We start from the raw sequence: 27117 nt of genomic DNA, 5'->3' as shown, positions 1-27117 counted from the left end.
TTTTATTTCATTGCTTGGGGATGCACACATTTTTAAACAGCTATGGGGAAATGATGGTTGCAAGAGGATAAAAGAAGGGAATCGGTATATGATGGTCTGTGATATCTCCTAAGGTGGAAAAGGTGGAGGAGGGAAATAGGGGGTTTGTTCTATGGGTGGTAGTAAGAAACAGAATGTAGAAATCTGATGAGGACCACGATCAATAGCAAGGAGGATGTAGTTTAAGGTGCTCTTAGGAAAATGGAGAGGAATCCTATTTAAATGGCTGTAAAATCTGCTAGAGAGAGATCTGGAATCATCTTCACTTTACCTTATCCAATATCTTTAAGGCATTATAAAGGTTGGCAGTGATTTTAAGGGAAGTGATTATTTATAAAGGGAGGGTTGTCAGGTTGTTGCAAGTGAAGCAGAAATTTAAGGCTGACCCTTGATGGGAAGTTACAGATATGACTGAAGATTTGATAGGTTTGAAAGCTGACCTCAATTTTTGAGCACCGGGGTCCAAGAAATGGAGTGGGATGAGATGTGAATAAATCGAACTAGGCAAAGAACAATGTTCCCCCACTGAGGGGAAAAAAATCCCTGGGGTTTTGCATGTAATGCTGCCAAGAAAAACAAATGCAATATTCATGCATTGTAAACCAAAAAAGCAGAGTCCAGGTCAAAATGAGGGTGCTCCAATAAAGGACCACTCAGAAGGATAGCAAGCATAATGGCAAGGACTAAAGAGCCGGGGTGCCAGGGGGGGCGGCATTATGAAATCATGCAAAAGGGCAAGCTGATAGGCAACACATTTCCTGAACAGGAGGTTGGCACTCCTGCAGCTCTGCACATTCGGTGAAAGATAAGTTCAAATTTGCTGGATAGGTTAGGGTAAACAATGCAACAGGGAGTCACCCTGTCAAAGGCCATTCAGAAGGATGGTGGTAGGGAAGAAGGTCTCAAGAGCCAGAGTTTTGTGGGGCACAAGGATGGAAGGTGGTGGTGGTGGTGGAGGAGGAGGAGGAGGAGGAAGCAGCTAGGCCTAGGAAACCCAGAAGTAGGGATAGGGGTGTCATTCTTGAGGCAGGAAGATGCATAGATTTTCCACTTAGCTGTGAGGACATAAGTTCCCCCCCCCCTGGATTTCAGCTAAGAGTGTATTCTTTTCCTCCTACACCCCCCACCCCTATCACCATCATCCTTGTTGACCTGGGATGAGAGAGGTTTGTGATACATCACCCAGATGGTGCTGAACGTGGGAAATGAAATCCCAGCAAGATGTCACCTCACAGAACTTTCTGTTAGCAGCTTTGCCCTCTCCAGAGGCATCACCACTGGATTTTGACCAGTTGAGCAAACAAAGGCGGGGAAACCCCTTTACCTCAGGACCACCAAGTCAGGCCTTTCCACTCCTCAGAGCACCAGCCATTTGACTGAGGGAATAGCAAATGCACTGTGCACCCAAGCCTGTGAGGCAGCTGGCCTTCTTAATAGAGAGAGCTCAGAGCAATTAAGGGTTTGTCAGAAGCTGCCCAGATCCCACATGCTGGTAGTTGCCTGCAGCGGCTACAGCTGTCAGTTCTGAACTTGTCATATCCAGACAACCCAAGTGATGTGTGGCACTCATCATTTGAGGCCTTTTAGGTCCCTGATCAGATCTGCAGACTTCTCTGCTCTTCCAAGCAGGAATGGCCTCTTGAAGTCGGCTATTGCTCTTCCATCAGTAGAACTGCCTCCTAGCCATGGGCTTTTGCTAAGCTCCTTGTTCCCTTCTATTTATTCAGCATGAAGCAAAGTTTAATGTATAAATATGAAGCTAAATGACGCAGCTTTCTGCAGCAAAAGCAGGGAGAAGGGAGGCAGCATTCACAAGATCACTTTTACACACGTAGGTCTCCAGTGGGTATCTGAGCTACCCGATTTACCCTCAAGACACAAGGGAGCTATCCAGTTTGCTGAGAAGACCACATAATTTAGACAAATCATTCCACCTTAATTCACTTTAATCACCAGTTCTGTTAAATTGCCTGAGTCTTAACAAACTTTCTATTTTGTACTCTTTCACCATCTAATTGCTTATTTAGCTGGCATGGATAAAGAGGAATTTATTTCTCTCCCTCTCTCTAAATAATAATAATAAATAATAATAATGGATTTGTCTTTTTTATGATTGTGGAACAGCTCAAGTCACTTTTTGAGGACAACATACAGATCACTTTGGATTACGAGGATATATCCACTATTTTAGATTTTACATTTTTTATTATCCCCAACTATGATTGTCAATAAAAATGTGATTAAACTGCAGTTCAAAGTATTGTACTCTGGGACGTCAACACTTTTAAACTACATTTAAGTTTGTAACTGTTACTGTTTATTTCAATTAATTTGGCCAAAGAAACATGGAAAATAAATTGGGGTGATGATGGTAAAAGTATATGCCACATTTTTTAAGGGGCTACTAACACATGTTAGGGACGCGGTGGCTCAGTGGGTTAGGACGCAGAGCTTGTCGATCAGAAGGTCGGCAGTTTGGCGGGTTGAATCCCGAGTGCCACGTAATAGAGTGAGCGCCTGTTACTCCCAGCTTCTGCCAACCTAGCAGTTCGAAAACACGTAAAAATGCAAGTAGAAAAACAGGGACCACTACGGTGGGAAGGTAACAGTGTTCTGTGCGCCTTTGGCGTCTAGTCATGCCGGCCACATGACCACGGAGACGTCCTCGGACAAGTGCTGGCTCTTTGGCTTTGAAACGGAGATGAGCACCGGCCCCTAGAGTTGGAAACGACTAGCACGCATGTGCGGGGGAACCTTTACCTTTACCTTAACACATGTTTAGGATTTGGCCTTAGAGAATTTAAGTTTGTAGAATCATGTTTCTGATTCTTACTTCTATGTCAACTATTTGCCTGGAAAAACAGATTATATCTATTTGGAAAAAGAAAAATGTATGTGGCCCAATTCCCCTGTTGTAATAGATGGAGTGGTCTCAATGCAGTTTATAAATGCTATCTTGAAAGAAGCCTGCCCTCTAAAACCTTTCCCAATCTTAGCCATTTTAAGAAGTGTGGACTTCAATTCCCAGAATACCGCAGCCAGCGTTGGGGGTAATCTAAAATAACAGCTGTAAAATAACCATGGAAGCGTTCATAGCGCAAAAGAGAAGGCCTGAATGTAGTTAGAAGAACTAGCATAGTCAGTGATCAATATAAGGCATTGCATAGTTTACCTATGTAATTTCATCTTAAGAAATTATACAAAATAAATGCCCAGAAGACGCTTAGCTGCTGTTGAAAGACCTGGCAAGACCACACACAGCATTATAAAGTAGTCCTTGACTTACGACCACAATTGGAGCTTTTGTTACAAGCAAAGCAGTTGTTAAGTGAGCTATGCCCAGTTTTATGACCTTTGTTGCTGTGGTCATTAAGCAAATCACCAACTTGTTAAGTGAGCTACATAGCTATTAAATGAAGTTTGGCTTCCCCCTGTTAACTTTGCTTCTCAGAAGCCAGTTGGGAAGATCACAAACGATGGATGATCATATGACCAGAGGATGTATAACCTTTGTAAATACATGTTGGTTGCCAAGGGCCCAAATTCATGATCCTGTGACCACAGGGATGCTGTGGTGGTTGTACGTGCGAGTACCAGTCGTCACTTTTTTCAGCTCTGTCACAATTTTGAACAGTCGCTAAATGAATGATAAGTCAAGACTATCTGATAAATGGCTAGGCTCAACCATAGCATGGTGGCAATTCTTTTGTTGAAGGCTCCTTTTTTCTATTAATGTGCTGTCAGAGGAAGAGGAACCAAGGGGGCTGATGGACAGAGAAGAGCATTCGGTGGACAGGCAGTCCTTGATTTACAACCATTTGTTTAGTGACTGTTCAAAGTTACAACGGAACTGAAAAAAGTGATTTATGACAGTTTTTCCACATTTACAACGATTGCAGCATCCCCATGGTCACGTGATCAAAATTTGGATGCTTGGCAAGTGCATGTATTTATGACGGTTGCAGTGCCCCAGGGTCACGTGGTCACCTTGTGCAACCTTTGGACAAGCAAATGCAATGGGGAAACCAGATTTACTTAGCAACTGTGTTATTAATTTAACAACTGGAGTGATTCACTTAATAACTGTGTCAAGAAAGGTCATAAATGGGGCAAAATTTGTTTAACAACGGTCTTGCTTAGCAACGGAAATTTTGGGCTCAATTGTGGTTTAAGTTGAGGACCTACTGCATTTGTGCAGGATTGGACCAATGTGTAAGGAAGGCAGACCAAGATTAGAGGCCTGGATGGACATTAGGTTGTAAAGCATAAATAAACAACTAAGATGTAGGCCTATCTGTTGCTATAGAAACTCCTTAAGTGATTTGTGCCTCTCTCTCTCTCTCTCTCTCTCTCTCTCTCTCTCTCTCTCTCTCTCTCTCTCTCTCTCTCTCTCTCTCTCTCTCTCTCTCTGTGTATGTGCAATCAACCTATCTTACAAAGCTGGTTGTTGTGCTGCCATATCTGGGCCACAAAAAACTACAACATGGGTGTCCAATCTTTTGGCTTGCCTGGATCGCATTGAATGAAGAGTTGCCTTGAGCTGCATATATAATATACATAGCATAGTTAACGTATATAAATCACATAAAAATATATAAAGTTTATGATATTTGGGAGCTGCATTAATAGATGTTCAGGGCTAAATGTGGTCCACAGACTGTGGGTGGGATCCGCCTGACCTAGAAGGTCATACATTCTTAGCTTTTTGTAGGTCTTTGCTGCCATCTGTGGCTGTCTGGGATTTTGCAGCCCAGAAAAGCTGGTCCCAGGAAAAATGGTGGGAAACAGTGCTATGCATGTTGGTCCGGGAGGGAAAGTACAGCCTTGCTAAATTTAGCAAATGTACAATTTGCAGTGCATTTTCTTCTCTGTGGACCTATGAGGCCAATGTGAGAAGAACATGGAGGACAGGCCACTATTAACCCTTTGTCTCCTACAGGCCTGCCTCTCTGGGAAAATGAGGATGCCACCCCGTCCCCGCTGTTGGAGGCCCTCTCATCAGAGCCCATGGAGGGACCCAAGGAGGAGGAAATGGGGGTCTCAGCAGAGGTGCCGGGGTCCTCTCCCCCCAGTCCCGAAAGCCTCTCTGAATTGCTGCAGGGGACACTGCTGAGAAAGGAGTTTTCTGGGGGTGAGGTGGTGGAAGAACCAATTCCTGGTGAGAAAAAGCAAAGAATTTGGGGAAGGGAAAAGGCTGTGTCTGGGATGGGACTATTTGTAGAGGAGAGGGTGGCTCGGGTTGAAGAGAAATGGAGGGGCAGGGGTGATTCTTGGAGGGAGATTGTGGGCCTATTACAGGGGTAGGCAACCTTGGCTCTTTTATGACTCGTGGACTTCACCTCCCAGAATTCCTGAGCCAGCATGGCTCAGCATGGCAACCTCTCCATTTCTCTTCAGCATGGCTGGCTCAGGAATTCTGGGAGTTGAAGTCCACAAGTCATAAAAGAGCCAAGGTTCCCTACCCCTGGCCTATTATAAGGGGAGACGTCATTGTGAATCAGACAGTTTGGCACTGCACTTTTAAAAAGGGGTTAATGGATAGTTTGATAATTGCACATTGGTTTTTCTGCTAGAAAAACAGTTTTGTGGCAGACAGGACATTTTTTTGTGGGGGAGGGAGGGTATGAGAGGGTTGCAGTGTTTTGACCTCCTCTGTTCTGACTTCCCTGCACCCCTTCTTTTTAACTGTGTCCTCCTTGGTCCTAGGAGGACAGTCTTCTACTTTGCCCCCATTCCATCCGCCCATCCAGCATCTAGATGGTGGGATGGTCCTTGAGACCTCCGAGGCCACAGCCACCGGCCCCTCCCCATTGACCACCGCTGCCCCTCCCACTGGCTTCCTACTCACCACCCCTCCAGCTTCAACCGCAGCTGCTCCACCCCGGTTGCCGCCTCCGCCGGACGAGATGGGTTCTGCCAACCGCCCCATCTCGGCCACCACCACAGCCTTCATTCCCGAAGGTGAGGAAGAGACGACCACCACCTTGATTACTACAACGACCATCACGACAGTACACACCCCTGGTAAGCGATATGAGTGAGATGCAAAGATTTCAGAAGTGGACAGAAAGACAACTTCCTCCTGATGCTCTCCCGTCTCTTGCCCCAACACCTGCCCACCCAGCAGTTTGAAAGCATGCAAATGCGAGTAGATAAAAAGGTTACCACTTCAGTGGGAAGGTAACCGCGTTCCATGTGCCACTGTATTATAGTCATATTGGCCACATGTGTTCTGTTCCAGCCTACGACCGGCCCTGTTTGAATGTCAGGGACAACCCCTTTTTATAGTCAACAGGCTGGAAAAACCCAACCAAATTTATTTACAAAGAAATCAAAAGTTCAAACAAGAGTTAAACCAAAAGTTCAAACAAGAGTTAAACCAAAAGTTCAAACGAGTTAAACAGGAATAACAGACCAAGACTCTAGCAGAAGATCTTCAAACGGTTGCCTTCAGCAACCAGCACCTCCCACACCTTTCCCTTTTATCAGCAGTCCCAAGGCGTGGCTTCTCATTGCCTTCTCCTCCTCTCACCGAGTTGCCTCATGGCATTTCTCTGTTCTACTCTGCTGGATTGCCTCCTGCTCCTAGCGTCCCTGAATAGATCCAGCTGTGAATCATCTATGTCCAATACCTCGTGCTCACATGGCTGAGTCTGATGAGGAACATGATGGGAGGGGCCAGGCTGAGAGTCCTGCAGTGCATCAGAGCCTCCCTCTGACACCAAAGGCTCTCCAAACCCCTCTTCCTCCTCCTCTTCAGAATCATCAGACTCAGCTGCCGGTATCACAGGCTGACACTGAATCACAACAACATGACCACCAAAGTGTCTTTAGACCAGGGGTGCCCAACCTGTGGGCTACGGCTTACTACCGGCCTATTGGCCAGCGAGCTACGTGAGTGGCTGGCTGGTGTGTGTGTGTGTGTGTGTATGTGTGCATGTGTGCGCACAGCACCACTCGTGCAAGCATCACTGTGAGGGTTTCAGTAATTTGCGGCCCCACTCGTGTGAACGTCGCCACAAACGTAACGGGTGCTTGTGGCCCCACTTGCATGAGCAATGGATGTTGGTGCGCATGCACATTCTCATGCATGCATTCACCTGCCCCAAACCATCCCTTCTTTCCCCCTTCCCCCCCAGCTAGGGCCGCCAACCCTGAAAAGTTGGGGAACTCTGCTTTTTTAGACAACACTGGCCCCCCTGGCTAAGAAATGGAGATGAGCACTGCCCTCTAGAGTCGGAGATGGCTGGGCAGGGTAAACTATTGGTGGGGGCTCCCCAATTATTATGCCCCTGTCATGGACCGATCATCATCTCCTGCGGCTGGTCTTCCGTTTTGCCACCCCCCGCCGTGGGTGCTTGGAACCAATTAAATGGTACCGCCCCAGACGCTTAATGGATCCCCAGAGGTTCCAGGCAGCGCTGGGGTCCCCACCTGCCTCCCTTGCTCACAGCTCGGCAGATGCCTTAGTGGAAGCCTGGGAAAGGATGGCCACTGAGGCTCTTGACCGAGTTGTACCCCTGCGGCCCCTGACCCGGTGCAGATCCCGTCGAGCTCCATGGTTCTCTGCGGAGCTTCGGGAGATGAAGCGTCGGAGACGGGGCCTAGAGAGCGGTTGGAGGTCCAGCCGATCCGAATCCGACCGATTGCGACTAAGAGCCTACATTAGGTCTTATCTCGCTGCGATAAGGGAGGCGAGGTCTAACCACTTCGCCACCCTTATCGCGTCCGCAGATAATCGCCCGGCCGCCCTGTTTAGGGTGACTCGCTCCCTCCTAAATCAGGAGGTGAGGGAGGATCCCTTGCAGGGTCGTGCCGAGGAGTTTAACCAACATCTGTCGGACAAAATCGCTCGGATTCGGACCGGTCTGGACTCTGACTGGGCAGAGTCTGACGATCAGGACACTGGCGGTCTTGTCGATATCATCTGGGAGGAGTTTGATTCTGTGACTCCGGAGGAAGTGGACAGGATCATGGGGAGGCTGAGCACCACCACGTGTTTATTGGACCCGTGCCCTTCCTGGCTGGTCTATGCAGCCCGGGAGAGGACACGCAGCTGGTTCCAGGCAGTTATATCGGCTTCTCTGAGTGAGGGTTGCTTCCCCGCCGTCTTGAAAGAGGCGGTGGTGAGGCCTCTCCTCAAGAAGCCTGCCTTGGACCCAGCTGTATTAAACAACTTTCGTCCTGTCTCCAACCTTCGCTTTCTTGCGAAGGTTGTTGAGAGTGTGGTGGCGCATCAGCTCCCTCTGGTCCTGGATGAAGCGGATTATCTAGACCCGTACCAATCGGGTTTCAGGCCCGGGCACAGCACGGAGACGGCATTGGTCGCGCTGGTGAATGATCTCTGGAGGGCTCGGGACAGGGGATATTCCTCTGTTCTAGTCCTATTAGACCTCTCGGCGGCTTTCGATACCATCGACCATGGTATCTTGCTGCGGCGTCTCAGGGGATTGGGAGTGGGAGGCACAGTTTTACAGTGGTTCTCCTCCTATCTCCGGGGACGTTCGCAGTCGGTGTTGGCAGGAGGGCAGAGGTCGACCGCGAGGTCTCTCATTTGTGGAGTTCCTCAGGGGTCGGTCCTCTCGCCTCTCCTGTTCAACATCTACATGAAACCGCTGGGTGAGATCATTCGTGGCTTTGGAGTTGGGTATCATCAGTACGCTGATGATACCCAACTTTTCCTTTCGACCCCAAACCACCCCAGTAATGCCCTCAACGTGATGTCCCGGTGCCTGGAGGCGGTTCGGGTCTGGATGGGGAGGAACAGACTCCAGCTCAACCCCGACAAGACTGAGTGGCTCTGCATACCTTCATCCCGGGTTTATTCGGATGTTCCACCTTTGGCTATGGGGGGTGAACTATTACCCCCCGTAGATAGGGCTCGCAACTTGGGAGTCCTCCTAGATTCACGGCTCACCCTGGAAGACCATATAGGAGCTGTGACTAGGGGGGCCTTCGCCCAGGTTCGCCTGGTGCGCCAGTTGCGGCCCTATCTTAGCCGGGATGATTTGTGCACGGTCACTCATGCGCTCGTGTCCTCTCGTCTAGACTACTGCAACGCTCTCTACATGGGGCTGCCCTTGAGGACCACCCGGAAGCTCCAACTGGTACAGAATGCAGCCGCGAGAGTTGTGTTGGGAGTCTCCCGATACTCCCACGTTACACCGCTGCTCCGTGAGCTGCATTGGTTGCCAGTTGTCTTCCGGGTGAGATTCAAGGTACTGGTAACAGTGTTTAAAGCCCTTCATGGCATGGGGCCGGAGTACCTTAGGGAACATCTGCTGCCGGCATCAAGCTCCCTGCGCCCTGTGCGTTCCCACAGAGAGGGCCTCCTCAGGGTGCCACCGATCAGAGAATGTCGATTGGTGGTCCCCAGGGGGAGATCCTTCTCTGTGGGCGCTCCGGAGCTGTGGAATCAGCTACCGGTAGAGCTCCGGATGGCGCCCGATCTTCGCTCCTTTCGTCGCGATCTCAAGACGTTTCTGTTTGTTCAAGCCGGCCTAGCCTGATGGGGATTGGTGGGGTTTTTAGTCTTGTGTTTTAATTTTAACTTGGTGTTTTAGAACTTGATTCCAACTGTTTTAATATGGGCAATTATTTAATCTTGTTTTAACGTTTGTATTTAGTATTTTATTCTGCCCTGTGAACCGCCCTGAGTCCTCAGGGAGAAGGGCGGTATATAAATATTATTAAATTAAATTAAATTAAATTAAATTATTATCTTTACCTTTATCATTCCCCAGCCAAAAAGCCTGGATGACCCACAATGGGTCACCAAATAGTGGTAGGCTGAACATGGTTGAAAAATATGGACCATCCTGGACTAAACTGACTTCACTCTTCTTTGTGTCCTTTCCTGCCTCCCTCCCCAAGTGCTTTGCAACAACAACATCACCGACATCGAAGGCTATGTTGAATCTCCTGATTACGCTGGTACTACCTTTTATGGAGGCCTGGATTGTACTTACACCATTTCAGTGTATGTGGGCTATGGCATAGAAGTACAGGTGAGAGGTGATGAATTGGGTCAACATCGAAGAAGTTAAAAGTATGTCTGAAGTTGGGACTGATCATTCTTTTTCAAAAGTGTTTAGAAATAGAAAAATGATCAGTGATAGCTGACCACATTACAGGTAATCCTCGACTTACAACCATTTGTTTGGTGACTGTTCAAAGTTACAACGGCACTGGGAAAAAGTGACTTAGAACTGGTCCTTGCACTTACGACCATTGCAGCATCCTCACGGTCACATGAGCAAAATTTGGGTGCTTGGCAATCGGCAGGTATTTACAACTATTGCAGTGTCCTGGGGTCATGTGATCACCATTTGCAAGCTTCCCAGCTGACCTCTGACAAGCAGAGTCAATAGGGAAGCTAGATTTGCTTAACAGCCACACGATCCACTTAAGAACTGCCGTGCTTTGCTTAACAGCCATAGCAAAAAGGCCATAAAATTGGGTGCAGTTCGCTTAGCCACAGAAATTCTGGACCTAACTGTGGTTGTAAGTCAAGGACTATCTGTAGGCTTTAGTGGCATTTGGCATGTTTTGAAAACAGGAGCACAGCCCCTCCCTGCTGTTTGGAAAAGCTGTCTGTTTCAGGAATTTTTGCCAGGCTGTAAAAAAAAGATGATGATGCTTTAAGAGTTGCGTTCATTTAGTAAATGGATTCTTTAAAAGCAGCATCCTCTTTTTTTTTCCCCACCAGGCTTGCACTGAAGGCTAGGAAAAAAAAAACCTCAGCTGTTTTAAGAAACATCAAAGTGATATTATAGTGATAAGATAACCTTTATCGTCATTTTTTTTACTATAGCATACTGACCCAGATTAAAAATGAAATTCTGTTTCCTGCTGTCAAAAGATAGTATATATCTACCCATACACGTACATAGTTGTACAAGAATCAAAGGACTTTGGAAACATTTCTGAAGCATGTCCAACCCTGTCCATAAGATGAATATTTGGCTCAAGTCCTGTTTTGCAGATGGGCTTCCACTCACCTCCTCCATTCCCCATAGCTTCCTGATAATATTTGCTCTCAATTTTAGAGTCTTGAACAATATTAAACATAGGTGAAGCATAAGCAAGTGTGTCCATCCTCATATTCGTCTCCCTTCCTTTGTCAACTTCCACGACGTCCAGGTGCAGACTCTGAACTTGTCCAAGGAGGATTCACTGACCGTGGAAGGTCTGGGAGGGGAGAAGCCTGTTGTCTTGGCCAATGAGTCATTGATGGTTGAGGGGCAAGTGATCCGTAGTCCAACCAATCAGGTCCTGATTCATTTCCAGAGCTACCACACCACCACCCCTGGGGTCTTCAGATTCCACTACCAGGGTAAGGCACAACTACCTCCTCATTTCACCTTCCTTTAAGTGACCTTTCCCTGCTTAGTCTTCCTCAAAGAGTTGGGACTCCAACTCAAAACCTTCCAGGCTGATTATGGTTGCCTAGACTGCACATTATGGGAAGCTTATCACAAAGGCGCTTTCTCAAGAGGCAACTGGACTTTTCTTGTTTTTCCTTGAAGATGTTTCACTTCTGTCCAAGAAGCTTCTTCAGTTCGGTCTTCAGACATCAGAACTGAAGAAGCTTCTTGGATGAGAAGCTAAACATCTTTAAGGAAAAACAAAGAAAGTTCAGTTGCCTCTTGAAAAAGCACCTTTGGGGCAATCATGACCTGGATGACTGAGAATTCCCATAGACACGTGGGAAGCATAGTTCCATACCTAAATAAAATGAGGGGAAATTTCTCATCCCATTGAGCAGTGGGACATTTTCCCAATACCTGAGGACCGAGAAAGCAATGAGATGGAGGATTATAATTATTTTTTCAGGGTTGGACTGAGGTTTTGGGCTGTTCTAGCACCTGTGTCACAAAGCCAGATCTGGTAAAAGCTGAGTCTCACCTGAGTCATTCAGAACAAAACTGGACATTAGGATAGCACTATATCTACACTAGGGACGCGGTGGCTCAGTGGGTTAGGATGCTGAGCTTGTTGATCAGAAGGTCGGCTGTTTGGTGGGTTGAATCCCGAGTGCTGCGTAACAGAGTGAGCGCCTGTTACTCGTCCCAGTTTCTGCCAACCTAGCAGTTCGAAAGCATGTAAAAATGCAAGTAGGAAAATAGGGACCACTACGGTGGGAAGGTAACAGCGTTCCGTACGCCTTTGGCATCTAGTCATGCTGGCCACATGACCACAGAGACGTTCTCGGACAAGCGCTGGCTCTTCGGCTTTGAAATGGAGATGAGCACCGGCCCCTAGAGTCGGAAACGACTAGCACGCATGTGCGGAGGAACCTTTACCTTTTTATATCTACACTATACATATTTCATGTATTATTAGGATTGATGGGTTTGTCTCAGTGTAGCCCTATATAATTGCATGCACATTTCTCCAAATCCAGGCTACTGTATTTAGGCATGAAATGGGGAGGGGAGGCCTCATCTGGAGAGCAAACGGGACATATAATATGATTTCCAGAAGCTCTTTTCCTTAGATGTGTTCTAATCCCAGAAGCACTGGAAAGAAATCTCTCAAAGATGATGGCAGTGGATTTAACAAGGCTTTATCTGCCTTACAGCTTGACTAATTTACATAAGAGTGAAAGAAAACCCTTCCTGTAAATCCAAACCAGAAGGAACCATATCTCACTGGGAAAAACAAACAAACAAACAAACAAACAAACAAAAAGAAAGCCAATAAATCCATTTACAAATTAAGGATACATGCACCCAACGACGTTCAGAGTAGATGAGAACTTCTTTGGGTCCATCGTATCATAACATAGAAGTTCTCATCTACTCTGAATGTTATATGGTACACGTTAAAAAGACTAATTGGAGGCAGCCAGCGTGCCGAAAATGAACAAAAACCTATTAACTGTTCTCTAGGTATACAAATATTTATCGAGCACTGGCAGAGTTGAGCAGGTTCCCTTTGGAGGGATGTCGTTCCTTGAAGGCACTTTTGTTGAGCATAATTACCTGTTTATATTTCCCTGACTGTAACCTTCCTATCTCCCAACCCCAGCTTTCCTGCTCAGCTGTGGATTTCCCAGTAGGCCGGAAAATGGGAATGTCATGGTAACCGATCTCCATCCGGGGGGCTCTGCCACTTTCAAATGTGAGTCAGGCTTCCAGTTGAGGGGTGAAGAGATACTCATTTGCCTCAACGTCAGCCGCCCTCGGTGGAGTGGCACCAGCCCTGCATGTGTGGGTGAGTGAAGGAATCAAATGAACTAGGAAACGCGGCCTTGACAAAAGATTGGAGTGGAATGGACAAAAGGGAGAGCATTTTTAAAGCTTTCTGAGTCCCAGGGGCAGAACGTTCTTTGAAGAACCCTTTCTTCTTTCATTATATGACAATATAAATTTTTTTTTGGCATTTTTTTTATTCATTGATACCAACGGCCCAATTAATGGGGGGTATACGTGTAACGTCAAAATGCTGTAATAATTGTCGGAATTATAATTTTTTTTTAATGGATGGGTTTTCCACTAATCAAAAGTATCTGTCTGGCTGATTGTCTCAAATACTGAATTATCATTTGGAAGCTAAGAATCTTTTGGCCCAGCAGGGGACCGATTTAAGAATTTACTGTTGAAAAAAAGAGAATTATTTTGTTTTCTTTTGCCATTTATAGTACTGACAGATGAATTTTGGTTCCTCCACTCTGTGGAGTTAAAGTGTAAAGATTTATACAGTTATGAATGATGCAAGAACAAGGCAAATAACACTTTTTCCTCTAAATGTTAAAACAGGCAGTTACACAATGAGCAGATTGCCAATATGTTCAGAATGAAAATGTTTCTTTGCAGAATGCATAATTTATTATCACAAGGTGCAGGGATGATAGTAACTCAATGGCTTTAGAAAGACATAAAATTAGACAAATTAACAGTGGATAAAGCCTCAATAGCTATTTTGTCATTAGAATGGAAGCTTTATATTTAGAGGTATTGCCAGACATTCTGGGCAAACACCCAAGGCTTTACACAATAATATCCTTCTAGTGATTTTCTAAGAGTATCTAACTGGCCTCAGTTTGAAGAATAATGCTGGGCAAAATAGGTCTTTCAATAATGCTTAATTTTTCCAGTAAGTTTGAGCTCCTTGAACAATTGCAAATGCTCCATAGAAAGTCTAAATTATAGATCCAGGATCTTTGGGATTTAAGTTTAAATTTTCCACATTAGCTACAAAATCCTAGGCAATCCAAGACACCCATGGTCAGGTAAAACTGTGACATTTATATTCTTTTCCAATCACATGAAAATGTATCTTGGCTAGGGATGATAAACATATTTGCAACGTACATGATAAATGTATTTGCAAAGAATATTTGGTGATTTTTTTTTTGCCAAGTGGCTTTGAACTCCAAAAGGCAATGTTGAAATAAGGAGCCTGGGAAGTGTCAGGGGTTGGCTTAGCCAGGGATTCAGGATAAAACTTAGTTTTATCTGGGTAAGACTACTATTTCTCCTGCCAAAATGAGATCTGAAGGACCTTTCTAAGGATTCATGAAACGATAAGCAGGATTCTGGATTCTAAGAATCCTAGGGGAAAACGGGACTTGTAAAGAACGTCTAGCCTTCCTCCCCTTAGCTTCCTGTGGAGGAACAGTTCACAACGCCACTCGTGGACGCATTGTGGCTCCAGAGGCCCCAGGAGGACCACGTGGTCGGAACCTGACCTGCCGCTGGTTGGTGGAAGCACCTGAAGGCCAGAGGCTCCATCTACACTTTGAAAGAGTGGCACTGGATGAAGATAATGACAAGTGAGAAAGTGGGAAAATGGGGATGAGGGGGTGAGAAGATGGAAAATTGACAGGCAGTCAAGCATGCCATGGAAGTGGGAGGGGAGAAGGGAGCAGAGAAGATGGGGTGGCATCAGCTGAGGACCAGCAGGAAGGATTGAGATACATTTCAGAGAACGTCAAGAACCTTGCCTGGTGCAGGGAGGAGGGAGGAGAGCAACCATCAGTCTGTAGGGCATAGAAGAAAGAGGAGGAAGAAAGAGGAGGAGAAAGATATTTTTGTTTTCCCATAAAAATATGATGGGACTCTCATGAAACACTTGAAGTAGGGAAGTCCAAAGGAATTTAGAACTGTCCTTAGAGAAGGGATGAGTGAACTGTTAAGGAGAAACCTGAACAAGAAATTACAATGGCTTTGCCTTCATTTGGCCAAAGTGAGAAAGTTGGACAGTTTTTCAAGTTTGATGCCAGCCTTTCAAGACTATGACACCGCAGGGATTCCAGGAATGCTATTTTATTGTTAGAGGGTATAATACCAAAATCTTGCATTGTGTAAACTCTTATCTGAATCCGTTACGGTTCGTTAATACCTTTCTCAAGGTTTGCTCAAAATTTGTTTACACACAGTACGTCATGTACCCTGAGTTGGGGAGATCTGCTTACCCAAATCCTTTCCTTTTCCCAGGCTGATGATCCGCAGTGGGAGTAGCATTTTCTCCCCTATCATTTATGATTCTGACATGGATGATGTCCCAGAACGGGGATTGCTAAGTGATGCTCAGTCCCTCATTGTTGAATTGGTCAGCGAGGGACCCGCTATGCCTCTCATCCTTAGCCTGCGCTACGAAGGTGAGGATGTAAAACTTATTAACCCCTCCCTGCATTTTACTTGCTCAAAAATAGTAGAGGCAAGAAAACAGTGACGCTGTCTTCTCTCTCAGCAGTAGATTCTGACAGTTGCTATTGGTAACTTTGGAAAGTCATCAAATCGAACAGGCATGGTAATATGCAATAGTGTTGTGAGCTAAGTGTTGGAAGCTTATTTTAGTAAAACAAAATTCCGCTTTGTCATGTGGGGTTGGATAAATTCCTAGGGTGCCGTGATGAGGCCGCATGCCACTGACGGAAGATAAAACCCTTGTGGGGCTACAGAATGCATAACAGTTCTGGGAACTCATTGGTTTCACTCCAGATTTTGTAAAGAAAAGAGAAGTTTTCAGTGTGGTTAGGACAAAAAAAAAAGGATTGAGACACATTGAAAGCGAAGAAGCAAAGAGTCCACAAGGAAGGATACAAGAGGAAGGGTGGAGAATGGGAAAGACAGGGACTTCAGCAGAAGGTCGGAGGCAGGGAACCGAGACAAAAAAAAGAGGTCACCAGGGAGAAAGGCTGGCGGTAGCTCGAGGGAGAAATGAATTTAAATAGGGCTGATTCAGGACCTGAGCACATGTCCTACAAGGGTAGACTGAAGGAATTGGGAAGAAAAGTGTGCAGAGAAGACTGAGGAAGATAACTGCAAAGTCACGTGGTTGCACAGAGAGACGGACACTTGAGCTGGGTAGTACTTCTTTATTCGGATCAGGAACGACGCTGGGGCTAAGGGGTTTACCTGGCATCTCATATACCTGCCCAGGTGAATGTTGACCAATAGATTTAAACCTGGGCTTCCCGCCAGTGCAGGTGGCCAATGGATTTAAACCCTGGCTTCCCGCCAGAGCTGACCATGCCCTGGGGCTGTCAACGACTCGCTGTATTCAGGCTTTCCCGCCAAAGCAGTTACAGCCTGGAGCTGTCCAGCCCCCTGCTGTGCTGACATTTCCGTGTGTGCTTAACAGCATAAACTACAATGACCAAGAACTATCTTCCATGGCCAAAGAAACTAGGACCAGGAATAATAAGTATAAGTTGTAGCTGGATAGATTTTGTTTAAATATAAGAAAGAACTTCCTTAAATAGGAGATCTTGGAGGTTAAATGAAAATTTATTTAGATATGAAGAAAATGTGGAAGAATGCAAAAAACAAATGAAAGAATTTTTTATTATAAATACGCATAAGGGTACAGCCATTGAAATGGTTTGGGATGCAAGTAAAGCCTATATGAGAGGAGTGTTAATATATTTGAATAATAAATATAGACGTAGATTGGAATATAAGCGTAAAGAATTAGAGGAGGAAATAAAGATGAAAGAGAAGGCTTTTATTTTGAACTCATCTAATAAGAGGCTGAAAGAAGCAATTAATTTGTTAAGAGGGCAGTTTGATATGTTGATGGCAGACCAAGTGGCAACTAATTCACGATATGTTAAACATAATACTTTTTATAATGCTAATAAGCCAGGTAGATGGTTAGCTTATCTGTTAAGGAAAAAACAAAAATCACGTAATATAGACAAGATAGAATATAAGGGTAAAGAGGTGTGTCAGCAAAATCTTATTAAAAAGGCTTTTGTTGAATTTTATGCTTAAAATGTATTGTAAAACTTTTCAATAAAAAAAAGAAAGAACTTCCTTAACAGTTCCTAACAGCTAAGCTGGCTGGAGAATTCTGGAGGTTGAAGTCCACCCACCCTCAGGTTGCCTAGATTGAGAAACGCTGGTTTATTTTGATCAGAAGAAGCTGTGGGTCAATACCTAGAGCTGGTTTCTCTTCCAGTCACATGAATATTGGAGGCAGAAAGAGGGTAAAGTCTCAGAAAGCAACGTTGGCAGGAAAGAAGTGATCAGACGTAGGAGGTTGCTGAATGGATACAAAACTTTAGACAACTTTAGATCTGAGTTGACTGCATTCTTCTTGCAATTTGACCAAGATGTGGTAATGTCATAGTTGAACTTGTAACAGTTGTACCAAGTTAACAATAAATGTAGGGTTGATCCTATTGTGTAGTGGGTTCTGGAATGCATGGATGACGCCAGGCACAGGAGTACAGCATAACCGTATTTATTAGGAGGTGGATTGTACTGGGGAAATAGGGGTTACCTGTGCCCTATTTGTACCTGTCCAGGTACACTTCCAGCCAATGGATTTAAACCTGGCTTTCCCGCCGAGAGTCCAGGTACACTTCCAGCCAATAGATTTAAACCTGGCTTTCCCGCCGAAACGCTGCTCCCTGGCCGCAGCAGTTTTGGCCCAGCGCCACCTGGTGGTATCGGTAGAGCCGTTGCTTGCAGTGTTATTAAACCCCATACATAGCAGATCCCATCTTCAAGGAGATATTATTGTAATATTTTACTGCAATGGGAGAGAGATCAGAAGCTACAACCTTTATAAGGGCAGTTTTCTGACTTTTTTTGTTGTTGCTCCCCCTGGTGGCAGCTTTTGATGAAGATCGATGTTATGAACCGTTCCTGGCCCATGGAAATTTCAGCACATCAGACCCTCTGTACCGTACAGGGACCATTGTAGAGTTTGCTTGCAGTGCAGGATACATGCTTGAGCAAGGTCCTTCGGCCATTGAATGCATTGATTCAAGAGACCCCCGCTGGAATGAAAGTGAGCCCACCTGCAAAGGTAATCACTCTTCATCTCAAAACTCTCCGCTCCATTTTCTTCTGGAGCCTGATGCATCATCTCTTTCCTCCTTGATTGCTCTTTTGTGCTCCTGCCCTGCTGCCTGAAAGAGTAATGGGGTGCGCTGACAGGGCGCAACAGGCCTGAGCAAATTAAGATGCTATGTACTGGGTTTTACGAATTCAGGCAGGCATTTGCGCAGCTGGGCCAACTGGGACAGAGGCAGAAGCCAACGGGATTGGAAGGAGAGGAGAGTTGTGGCAGAGTGTGGACCTGGCAAGATCTGTGCAAAGTCTGGTAACTAAAATGGGACAGCTGCAGGTTCTAAAAATACCGCTTTAGGAGCAAGATCAGTGTGCATGATTTAGAAAGCTATTGGCATAGGGCTGAACCGTTCTGGAAGCAGACAGTCACATGAACTGGGTTTTAGAGTTACTAGAGCCCCACTTATCTCCTTCAGAAAGGGACTGAAAAGGCAAAATAATCTCACTGTCCCCTTCATCATTGATCAGAAGTGGGTATGGCTTAATTACAATGTTGTTTGGAAAGTATATTCTGAGACCTTGGCCGAGTGTGGGAATGGGGTTACTTTCTCTCTCTAACTCTTTTTCTTGGAGGACTAGAGATGCAAACCAGGCTAGTTGACTGTTCTCACAACACAACTGACTGGATGAACCATGGCTATGCGTGCCTGGCTTTGTTTATGACTAAAATTAACCCCCTAGGGCAGGGGTGTCAAACTCAATTTCATTGAGGGCCACATCAGCATTGCAGTTGCCCTCAAGGGGCTGGGTGGCCGTGGCCTACTGGGTGGGCATGGCCAGCTCTACATCGTTTGCATCAAGGGTGCCTATGGGGGCCTGGGCAGGAGTGGGACAGATCTGAGGGTCTCTGGGCCAGGGCCAAGGCAGCAGGGGCCGTTCCCTCACTGTTTCCAGGATGGCTTCGTGGGCCACATGAAACCACTTCGTGGGCCGGATCCGGCCCCCGGGCCTTGTGTTTGACATGTCTGCCCTAGGGCAAGTGTCTTAAAACTTGGCCCTTTAATGACCTGTGGACTTCAATTTCCAGAATTCCTCAGCCAGGCACGCTGGCTGAGGAATTCTGGGAGTTGAAGTCCACAGGTCATAAAAGGGCCAAGTTTTAAGACCCCTGCCCTAGGGCATGGCTCTCTGAGGAGTTGTGGAAGTTGAAGTCCACAACTCTTAAAGTTGCCAGGTTTGGAGACCCCCTGCCCCAGGTGTTTAGGTCAGCTGACTCCTTTTTGGTGGTTCTCACAACATACTACTGTTAACATCCTTCCTCCACACTTTGTGGGGCCACTCTTATTTTAATCCAGAAATATAAAATACTTGTATATAAGATAATATGGCCAAAGCCTTCAGTTTCCATCCTATGGACTCAGCTGCAGCCTTTTGAAAGAAATTAGAATGATTTACAAACCAACAGCTACATTTGGTGAGGAAAGGAATGTAATGCCCCTTCACACACACACACACCCCAACACAGCAGAGGTGGGACATCTGTGAGGCTTCAGATATCGCTGAACCCCAGGGGCGTCAGCAAGAATGACTAAATGTGCTGTGGAGACTTTCAGCATCTACACGTTTTGAAGACTGGGTTCCACCTTCTACTTGCTCGAATAGGCAGGACTAAAATATTTCTAAAAATTCCGGGAATGAGAAAAAACACCATTTGTCTTTCCAAGATACCTTTCTGCTAATCCCAGTTCAGGTCTTTTCTTTAATGGCTGGGGAGCATGTGGACACTGAGAAGGCTAGGAGGTGAGATTCTCCAGGTAGCGAGTCCTTCTTCCCCCCAGCAATGAGCCACGTGCCTCTGGAAGGTCCACGTTCTCTTCTTCAGGAAGCTGAGGAGTTAGGCAACTGGGCTAGGTAGAACATGGCACTAGTAGGCAGCTGGTTCCTCTATCGCCCATCATGAGGGCACTTCAATCCAGGAATTCTGGAGTTGGGCACAGGAGCCAACCATTGCAGGGTTTTGATGAGCATCATCGAAGGCCCTCCCGTGTGATGCTCGTTTGACATGGTGCCATTTTGTTTCAGCCCAGCACTTCAACTCTTGCTAGTGTGTGGATGTGAAAGCAGAGCATCCCCTTCCAGTTGCAAGGGTGGGCATGGGCCTTCCTCAATCTAATGGAAGGAAAATGGGATCTTCCCAATCACTAGTCACTACATCAGATTTGATTGGGATAAGAGAATGAAACAACTTTTGGAACCTCGTGTTCAGGAAACATTAACTCCCGCTCCACTGTCTTCATTCTGAAGACATTTAAATACTGTTTTCCTTATGGGGAGTTTAGAAGAGTTAGCCTGAGTTGCCAGGGACTCATCTGTGGAAATGCATTATAAATTATTTGCCATTTCTTTCCTTCATAAGCATATTTGACATTTTATCTAAGTCTTAACTGAACTAGATAGTATGAACTTGGAAGAGTCCCAGTGATTTATATGGGATTTGGCAGGAAATACAGATAAATGCTGAAGTGTTTTACCTCTTAAAATTGGCTTAGTTGACTTTCATTTGACTTTCGTCATTGACTTTTTGTCAAGATGATACATATTTCTGTTTTGTGCGCCAAGTGACTGGAATTAGTTTTCAGGCCTTCGTGTTGTGACATCTTCTGAGTTGTCTATATGCAGACCTGCTACATGGATTTCTTCTTCCTATGTTGTCAAAATAATTCTGCAAGTCCTTGCAGAATTGTATCCCCAACTCTCGTATGTCCCAGTTTTCAGGTTAGTCTCTTCCAGTGAAAGTAAATAAAACATTTACTGTCAGGGTCCCCTTCTCTGCTGTACATTGAAGATATCCTTTACTCCCTGTTATTTCTTATTCTATCCATGTTGCCTTTTGCGTTTTCTCTAGAGATCCTATTTACTCCCTTAAGTGGAAGGGCTGGTTAGCTTTATTTCTATAATATTTTAATCCTGCTTCTTGGAGCAAGTCAAAGGAACTATCCAGTTTTCAAGATGTTGTCTGCCTTTGTAGAAAAGAAATGCCACGGTAACTCCAATATTGTCTTCCTTACCCCTGCAGTAACATTTTTCACAGCTAGTTGGTGTCACGACCTAGAATCCAATTTCTCATATTTGATTATTAGGTCATTTTGATGGAGTCACAGAAAGAGGGAAAGAGGAAAAATCAGAAAGCATTGCAATGCAGAGATGATGAAAGATGGCTGCCACCGTCTTTGGTGGGAGACACATTTTACCTCTCTTGAATTCTAGGGCAGAGCACGGTGTGTGTTTCTGGGAGGGTCATAAGGTAAAGGGGCTGTTCAATGTCTCTTTCCCTATTGCTTTTTTCGTCACCCCCCCAAAAAATGAGGGGTCTTTGGCGCTCTCTGAGCTTGACTGTTTTCTTGCAAGACGTTTCATTACCCAAACTAGGAAACATCATCAGAGCTCTGATGATGTTACAGTGGTACCTTGATACTCATCGTTAATTGGTTCCAGGAGGCACAATGAATACCAAAAACAATGAGTACCAAATAAATTTTTCCTGTAAAGAATAATGTAGTCAGTCAAAAGGCAACTGACACCAACAGGTTCTAGCTTGTTCGTTGAGTACTAAACAAACGATGAGTACCAGGACAAAATTTCTGTGCCATAATGCGTTGAGTGCCAAATCTGATGAGTTTCAAAGCAGATGAGTACCAAGGTACCACTGTACCTAGTCTGGGTCATGAAACATTTCCAAGAAAGCAACCAAGCTCAAAGAGCACCAAGGACCCCTCATTTCAACCCCAAAATACAAATATTCTCCTTTATTGGTACCAAAGGAATTTGGTTTAGAACTGGCTTAAACTGGTTGAGTAGCTGCACTGCTTCATTCAAGCTATAGTCTTCTCCTGATTATGCATCTTTTCTCTCCAGCATTGTGTGGTGGGGAGCTCTCTGAGCCAACAGGTGTTGTACTTTCTCCTGACTGGCCCCAGTCTTATGGAAAAGGTCAAGATTGCGTATGGGGCATCCGGGTGCAGGAGGAGAAGAGGGTGCTGCTAGACATTGAGATGTAGGTACTTCTGCTACTGCCACCATCAATACCATCCCATTTTCTTGAGGGAGGCCACTCAACTCAACCAAAGCAGTGTGTCCTCATGGTCCCTGAAACCATCATCCATCGTTACATTTATCGTTGTAATCATTCATGCCATCGACTTATGGAAAGATGTCTATGTACTTTGAAGATAATCTGCTGTGACAAATAGGATTCCTACTTAGAGGTCATCAACCAGATGATGCAGCAAGTTCCTTAGCAAAGCCTAGATGGTGAAACATCTCAAAATTTCAGTGAAAGAAAGAGAGGTTTACCTTCAATCTAGTATTTCTGCTGCTAGATCTAATTATTTTCTGTTGCATAGTGCTTTCCAAGTTAGGCTAAAATGACAGCAGAGGACATAGAACAGAAGGAGGGGATTATTTAAGTTCCCTCTTAGAATCATTTCCCTCTTGATGATTCCAAAAATTTAGAGACACGAGAAAGCTTGTCCAAACCAACACACTGAATTCATATGTCTGTCTACAGCCACATAATAGCAGAATCGTTCTGGGGAGCCATTAAGTCAAAAGACGTACACTCAATAATTTGAAAGTTCTCCACAAATGACGGTAACATCAGTATAGTGATATTTTTTTAAAAAAATCCTGGACATTTTATTCCTATGTGGCACTAGATATAATGTATTTATTTGTTATCCCTCAACAGTCTTCAGAATCTGGGTAGTATACTAGACAATTGAGGCAAATTAGTACAGGAACACAAGAACAGAATGAGGACTAGGCGGCCATTTGTAATCTTTGTTTCAGGCCAAAGTCCTGCTGGAAACGAATGCTCTTAAGTTCCTCCTGAAGTCTCAGACGTAGGGGTGGTGGTGGTGGTCATGTGTGTAGGTGCAAGGTTTCCACAATACGGGGTCGGCTACTGAAAAGTCCTACCTTTTGATTCATTGCACCAAATCATAGCGATGGGCTGCGAACTCCTTCCCTTTTCTTTTCGTCTTTCAACAGTCCTTTCTCTTTGTCTTCTCCTTCTTCCCAATTCCCCTGCTAGCCTCAACATCCGCAAGTCTGATGTGTTGACTGTTTTCGACGGAGGGGACTTAACCGCACGGATCCTCGGCCAGTACCTGGGTCCCCATCCCCGGTTCAGCATTTACTCTTCAGGCCCAGCAGTCACCCTGCAGTTCCAGTCAGATCCCGGTGACCCCCTTTTTGGTCTCAGCCAAGGGTTCCTGGTGCGCTATAAGGGTATGAGAACAGGCTACGATATGCTTGGGTTAAACTGGGGGCCGGGAGAGAGAGAGCCTGATGTAAATTGATGCCTGCTGACTCATCTTGTGAAGATGGTTTAAGAAGTCAAGCCGTCTTCAAAAAGGTTTCCAGAAGTTGCTCGGTCCCGAGAGTGGATGGGAATGTTGTATTTATTTATTTTATTAGATTTATATACCGCCCTTTCCCGAAGGACTCAGGGCGGTTTACAGGGTGATTAAAAACAAAAATACAAAAGTTAAAAACAGATTTAAAAAATTATATTCGTCCCTGCATAAGTAAAACCCCAGTTAAAATTAAAATTAAAACTAAAATTAAAATTCTCAGCCTGGGCCAGAGAGCTCGAAGAGCCAGGTCTTCAGGTCCCGGCGGAATGAACGGAGGTCGGGGGCGGTCCTCAGCTCCACTGGCAGCTGGTTCCAAAGGGCAGGCGCCCCCACTGAGAAGGCCCTATCCCTGGGTGTCGTCCGCCGGCAATCTCTTACCGGTGGCACCCTGAGAAGACCCTCCCTGTGGGAGCGCACTGGACGAAGGGAGCTTGATGCCGGCAGCAGGTGTTCCCTCAGATAACCCGGACCCAAGCCATTCAGGGCTTTATAGGTCAACACCAGCAATGACGCCTTTGTTTCAGATCAGAAACCGAAGAAGGAAAAGGGAAGAGCACAAATGCAGCTGAATAAAGCCCAGGCGATATTTTTTGCCTAGTTGTAATTTTAGCAGCAGTAAATTGAAGAAGAAAAGGGACAGACCGTTTTGCTTCAATGCCGTTCTGGAGGACAGCATAAAGTTTAAATACAGAGTATGTTCTTTTCCGGCAGTGTCATAGCAGTATTCTTGCAATCGTGCAACTGGGTGTTAGTTGGGTGTCATTTAATTTGGATTTCTGAACAGGGCTTTTGGTCCTTTCTGACAGTATGGTTGTACGAGTGGCTTGTACAGATGAACTCCTGACATAAAGTAGAAAAGTGGAAAAACAGAAGTGAAATTTGGTGAGGAGAGATAGGACAGTACACTGATGATGTTACTTAGTTTGGTAATGAAGTGCCTGCAAGAAAAAAAAAGCTCAGAGAGTATCAAAGTCTCCATAGTTCAACCCTGAGCTACAAATATTCTCTTCTATTAGACAAGATAGTGCCTGGCACAAAGGTGGTCCTTACATCCTCTCCTCCTCTCCTCTCTCCTCTCCTCTCCTCTCCCCTCCTCTCCTCACAGAGGTTCCTCAAAATGACACTTGTCCTGAGCTGCCAGAGGTGGAATTTGGTTGGCGCACAGCTTCTCATACCGCTGTTATCCGTGGCACAGTCGTAACCTACCAATGTGAGCCAGGCTATGATATTGTGGGATCCGACATTCTCACCTGTCAGTGGGACCTATCATGGAGCAACAGCCCTCCTACTTGTCAGAAGAGTAAGTCTTTCTGATGCTAAAATAGGTGGTAAGGATACTCCACCTTAGGACGTATCTAAGCATGAAGAAGGCAGTGTGAAAGACAAAGGGAGGCAGGTCCAAAAGGGGGAGAAGTTTCGTGTGTGTGAGAAGAGACACACAACTCAGAGGTGGGAGCTGTGGGAAGAGAACATTCAGAGTGACTACACCTTGCTGTCACTTTGACTGGAAGCTTACTTTTACCTTTTTCAAGATTACGTTGTTACCCTTAACTACCCGTGTTTCCCTGAAACTAAGACCCAGTCATATATATATATATTGCCTCCAAAAGAGGCATTAGGTCTTATTTTTGGGGCGATGTCTTATTTTTTCCACTGTCTCGCCTCACAACAGCGGCACCAACAGCCCCATCTAGCCAGAGCCTGCCCGGTCACTGCCAGCCCACTTCTTCTGCAGCTGCTCGCCGCCACTCGTGTGCATCGCCCCCGGCCTCCGTTTCGCTGGCAGAGGTCTTCAGGAAAGGCCTCTGCAGCCCAGAACAGGCTGCTTCACCTCTGCACTCGGCTGCAGCGGCCTTTCCTGAAAGCCTCTGCTGGCAAAATGGAGGCGGGGGGGCGACGCGTGCAAGCAGTGACGAGCGGCTAAAGAACTGGGCTGGCGGCAGCCACGCGGGCTCCCGCCGTTGGTGCCACCACAAGGTGAGGCAGGTGTCAGGGCATGGGAGGCCTGGCTTCAGGGCCCCTGAGGTAAGTAGGTGAGGGATGCATGGGGCAGCTCCACCCTGTCCCCCCCCGGCCTTGCCTCATCATGAACAACCAGATGGGTGGCTGGCCAGCTGCATAGGCTCTTAACTAGGGTTCATTTTGGGGATGTATGGCTTATATTAGGCGCACACGTAAAAAAATCAAGCTAGGGTTTATTTTCGGGATAGGTCTTACTTTTGGAGAAACATGGTAGCGTTAAACCAACTAGCATTCAAAATGTCTTTCTTGAATCCACATGGTTCTCATTTTTTGTGGTTGCCAGCTATGTAGAGCATATTATGTGAGGGGGTGGGGAATAGACTAAATTCTGCTGAAGGAAGAACATTTTGGACATAATATGTCCTGAATTGCTGCCATACGAGGGGTTTTCTTTTAATGGGTTTTGGTTTTTTTAAAAAATTTTGTAAGCTGTCCAGAGTCACCTATATGCAAGTTGGGTGGATACATAAATTTATATATAATTAAAATAAATAAGTAAACATCAGGGTGGGCCACTCTGATGCACTGTTTTAGACTTTCTAAAAGGAGAGCTTTTGGTCTATCATTTGCAGTTCTAGAGTCTTTGTGTCACTTTAGAAGGAAAGTTGAAATATTCCCGGAGCAGAATGACACTCTACAATGCCCACATAGTCAGATATGATTCTTGTATTGAGAACCAGAGGGAAATATAGAGGCCTCTTCTCATTGTTTAACTACACCTTCTCTTTCCCCAAGTTATAAATTGTGCTGATCCCGGAGAGATTAGCAACGGCAAACGGAGCATCTCGGACCGACATTTCTCCATCGGCTCTCATGTCCAGTACTTCTGCCACGAAGGCTACGTAGTGGAAGGGAGCATCACGCTCACCTGCTACAATCGGGATACGGGCACCCCTAAATGGAGTGACCGGGTCCCCAAGTGTGTCCGTAAGTAAAAGAGACGGAAGGAAAAGGCAAATGGAGGGGAGGGAGCTAGAACTGTGAGGGTCTTTAAAGCAGCAAAGTACAGGAGGGCACATTTTGACAAGAGCTCAGCTGGTCTGTCTGGCTGTAGGGAGTCCTTGACTTCTGACTGGTCGCTTAACAACTGTTCAAAGTTACGGCGAAGCTACCTTGAGGCAACTTGCAACCTGGAGTCGAAGTTTTGAGAGTCCCCTCCCCCACAGTCACGTGATGAAACATTGGGGGCTCAGCAACAGGGCTGCATTTACAGCCATATGCAGTATCCTGCAGTCACAGGATTGCATTTTGCGATGGTTTTCTCAAAGCTGCATTTTACGTCTGCTTTTCGGCAAAACTGCGCCCATTATCAACCACTGGTTCACTGAATGACTGCAATGCTCACTTAACAACCACGACAAAAAAAGTAGTAAAATTGGGTTGCTTAT

The 27117-nt window shown here is 45.7% G+C and overlaps 1 protein-coding gene across 1 annotated transcript in view; it reads left to right on the top strand.

Annotated features, from left to right (window-relative positions):
- Window positions 1-27117, top strand: part of LOC308677283 (seizure protein 6 homolog) — a gene marked incomplete at both ends in the record, with an annotated part of 33375 nt that overhangs the window by 341 nt on the left and 5917 nt on the right. Inside the window, 12 exons of the mRNA XM_081343543.1 lie at window positions 4979-5197; window positions 5746-6063; window positions 9913-10046; window positions 11182-11374; window positions 13072-13257; window positions 14647-14818; window positions 15483-15646; window positions 18112-18306; window positions 22206-22344; window positions 23383-23579; window positions 24813-25007; window positions 26465-26656. Coding sequence (XP_081199669.1) covers window positions 4979-5197; window positions 5746-6063; window positions 9913-10046; window positions 11182-11374; window positions 13072-13257; window positions 14647-14818; window positions 15483-15646; window positions 18112-18306; window positions 22206-22344; window positions 23383-23579; window positions 24813-25007; window positions 26465-26656 — 2304 coding nt within the window. The remainder of the gene's footprint in view (window positions 1-4978; window positions 5198-5745; window positions 6064-9912; window positions 10047-11181; window positions 11375-13071; window positions 13258-14646; window positions 14819-15482; window positions 15647-18111; window positions 18307-22205; window positions 22345-23382; window positions 23580-24812; window positions 25008-26464; window positions 26657-27117) is intronic.

The sequence above is a fragment of the Vipera berus genome (assembly GCF_964194415.1).
Source record: "Vipera berus genome assembly, chromosome: Z".
Lineage (NCBI taxonomy): Eukaryota > Metazoa > Chordata > Lepidosauria > Squamata > Viperidae > Vipera > Vipera berus.
Note: the sequence above shows the minus strand (reverse complement) of the source record. Positions and strands in the feature narration are given on the sequence as shown.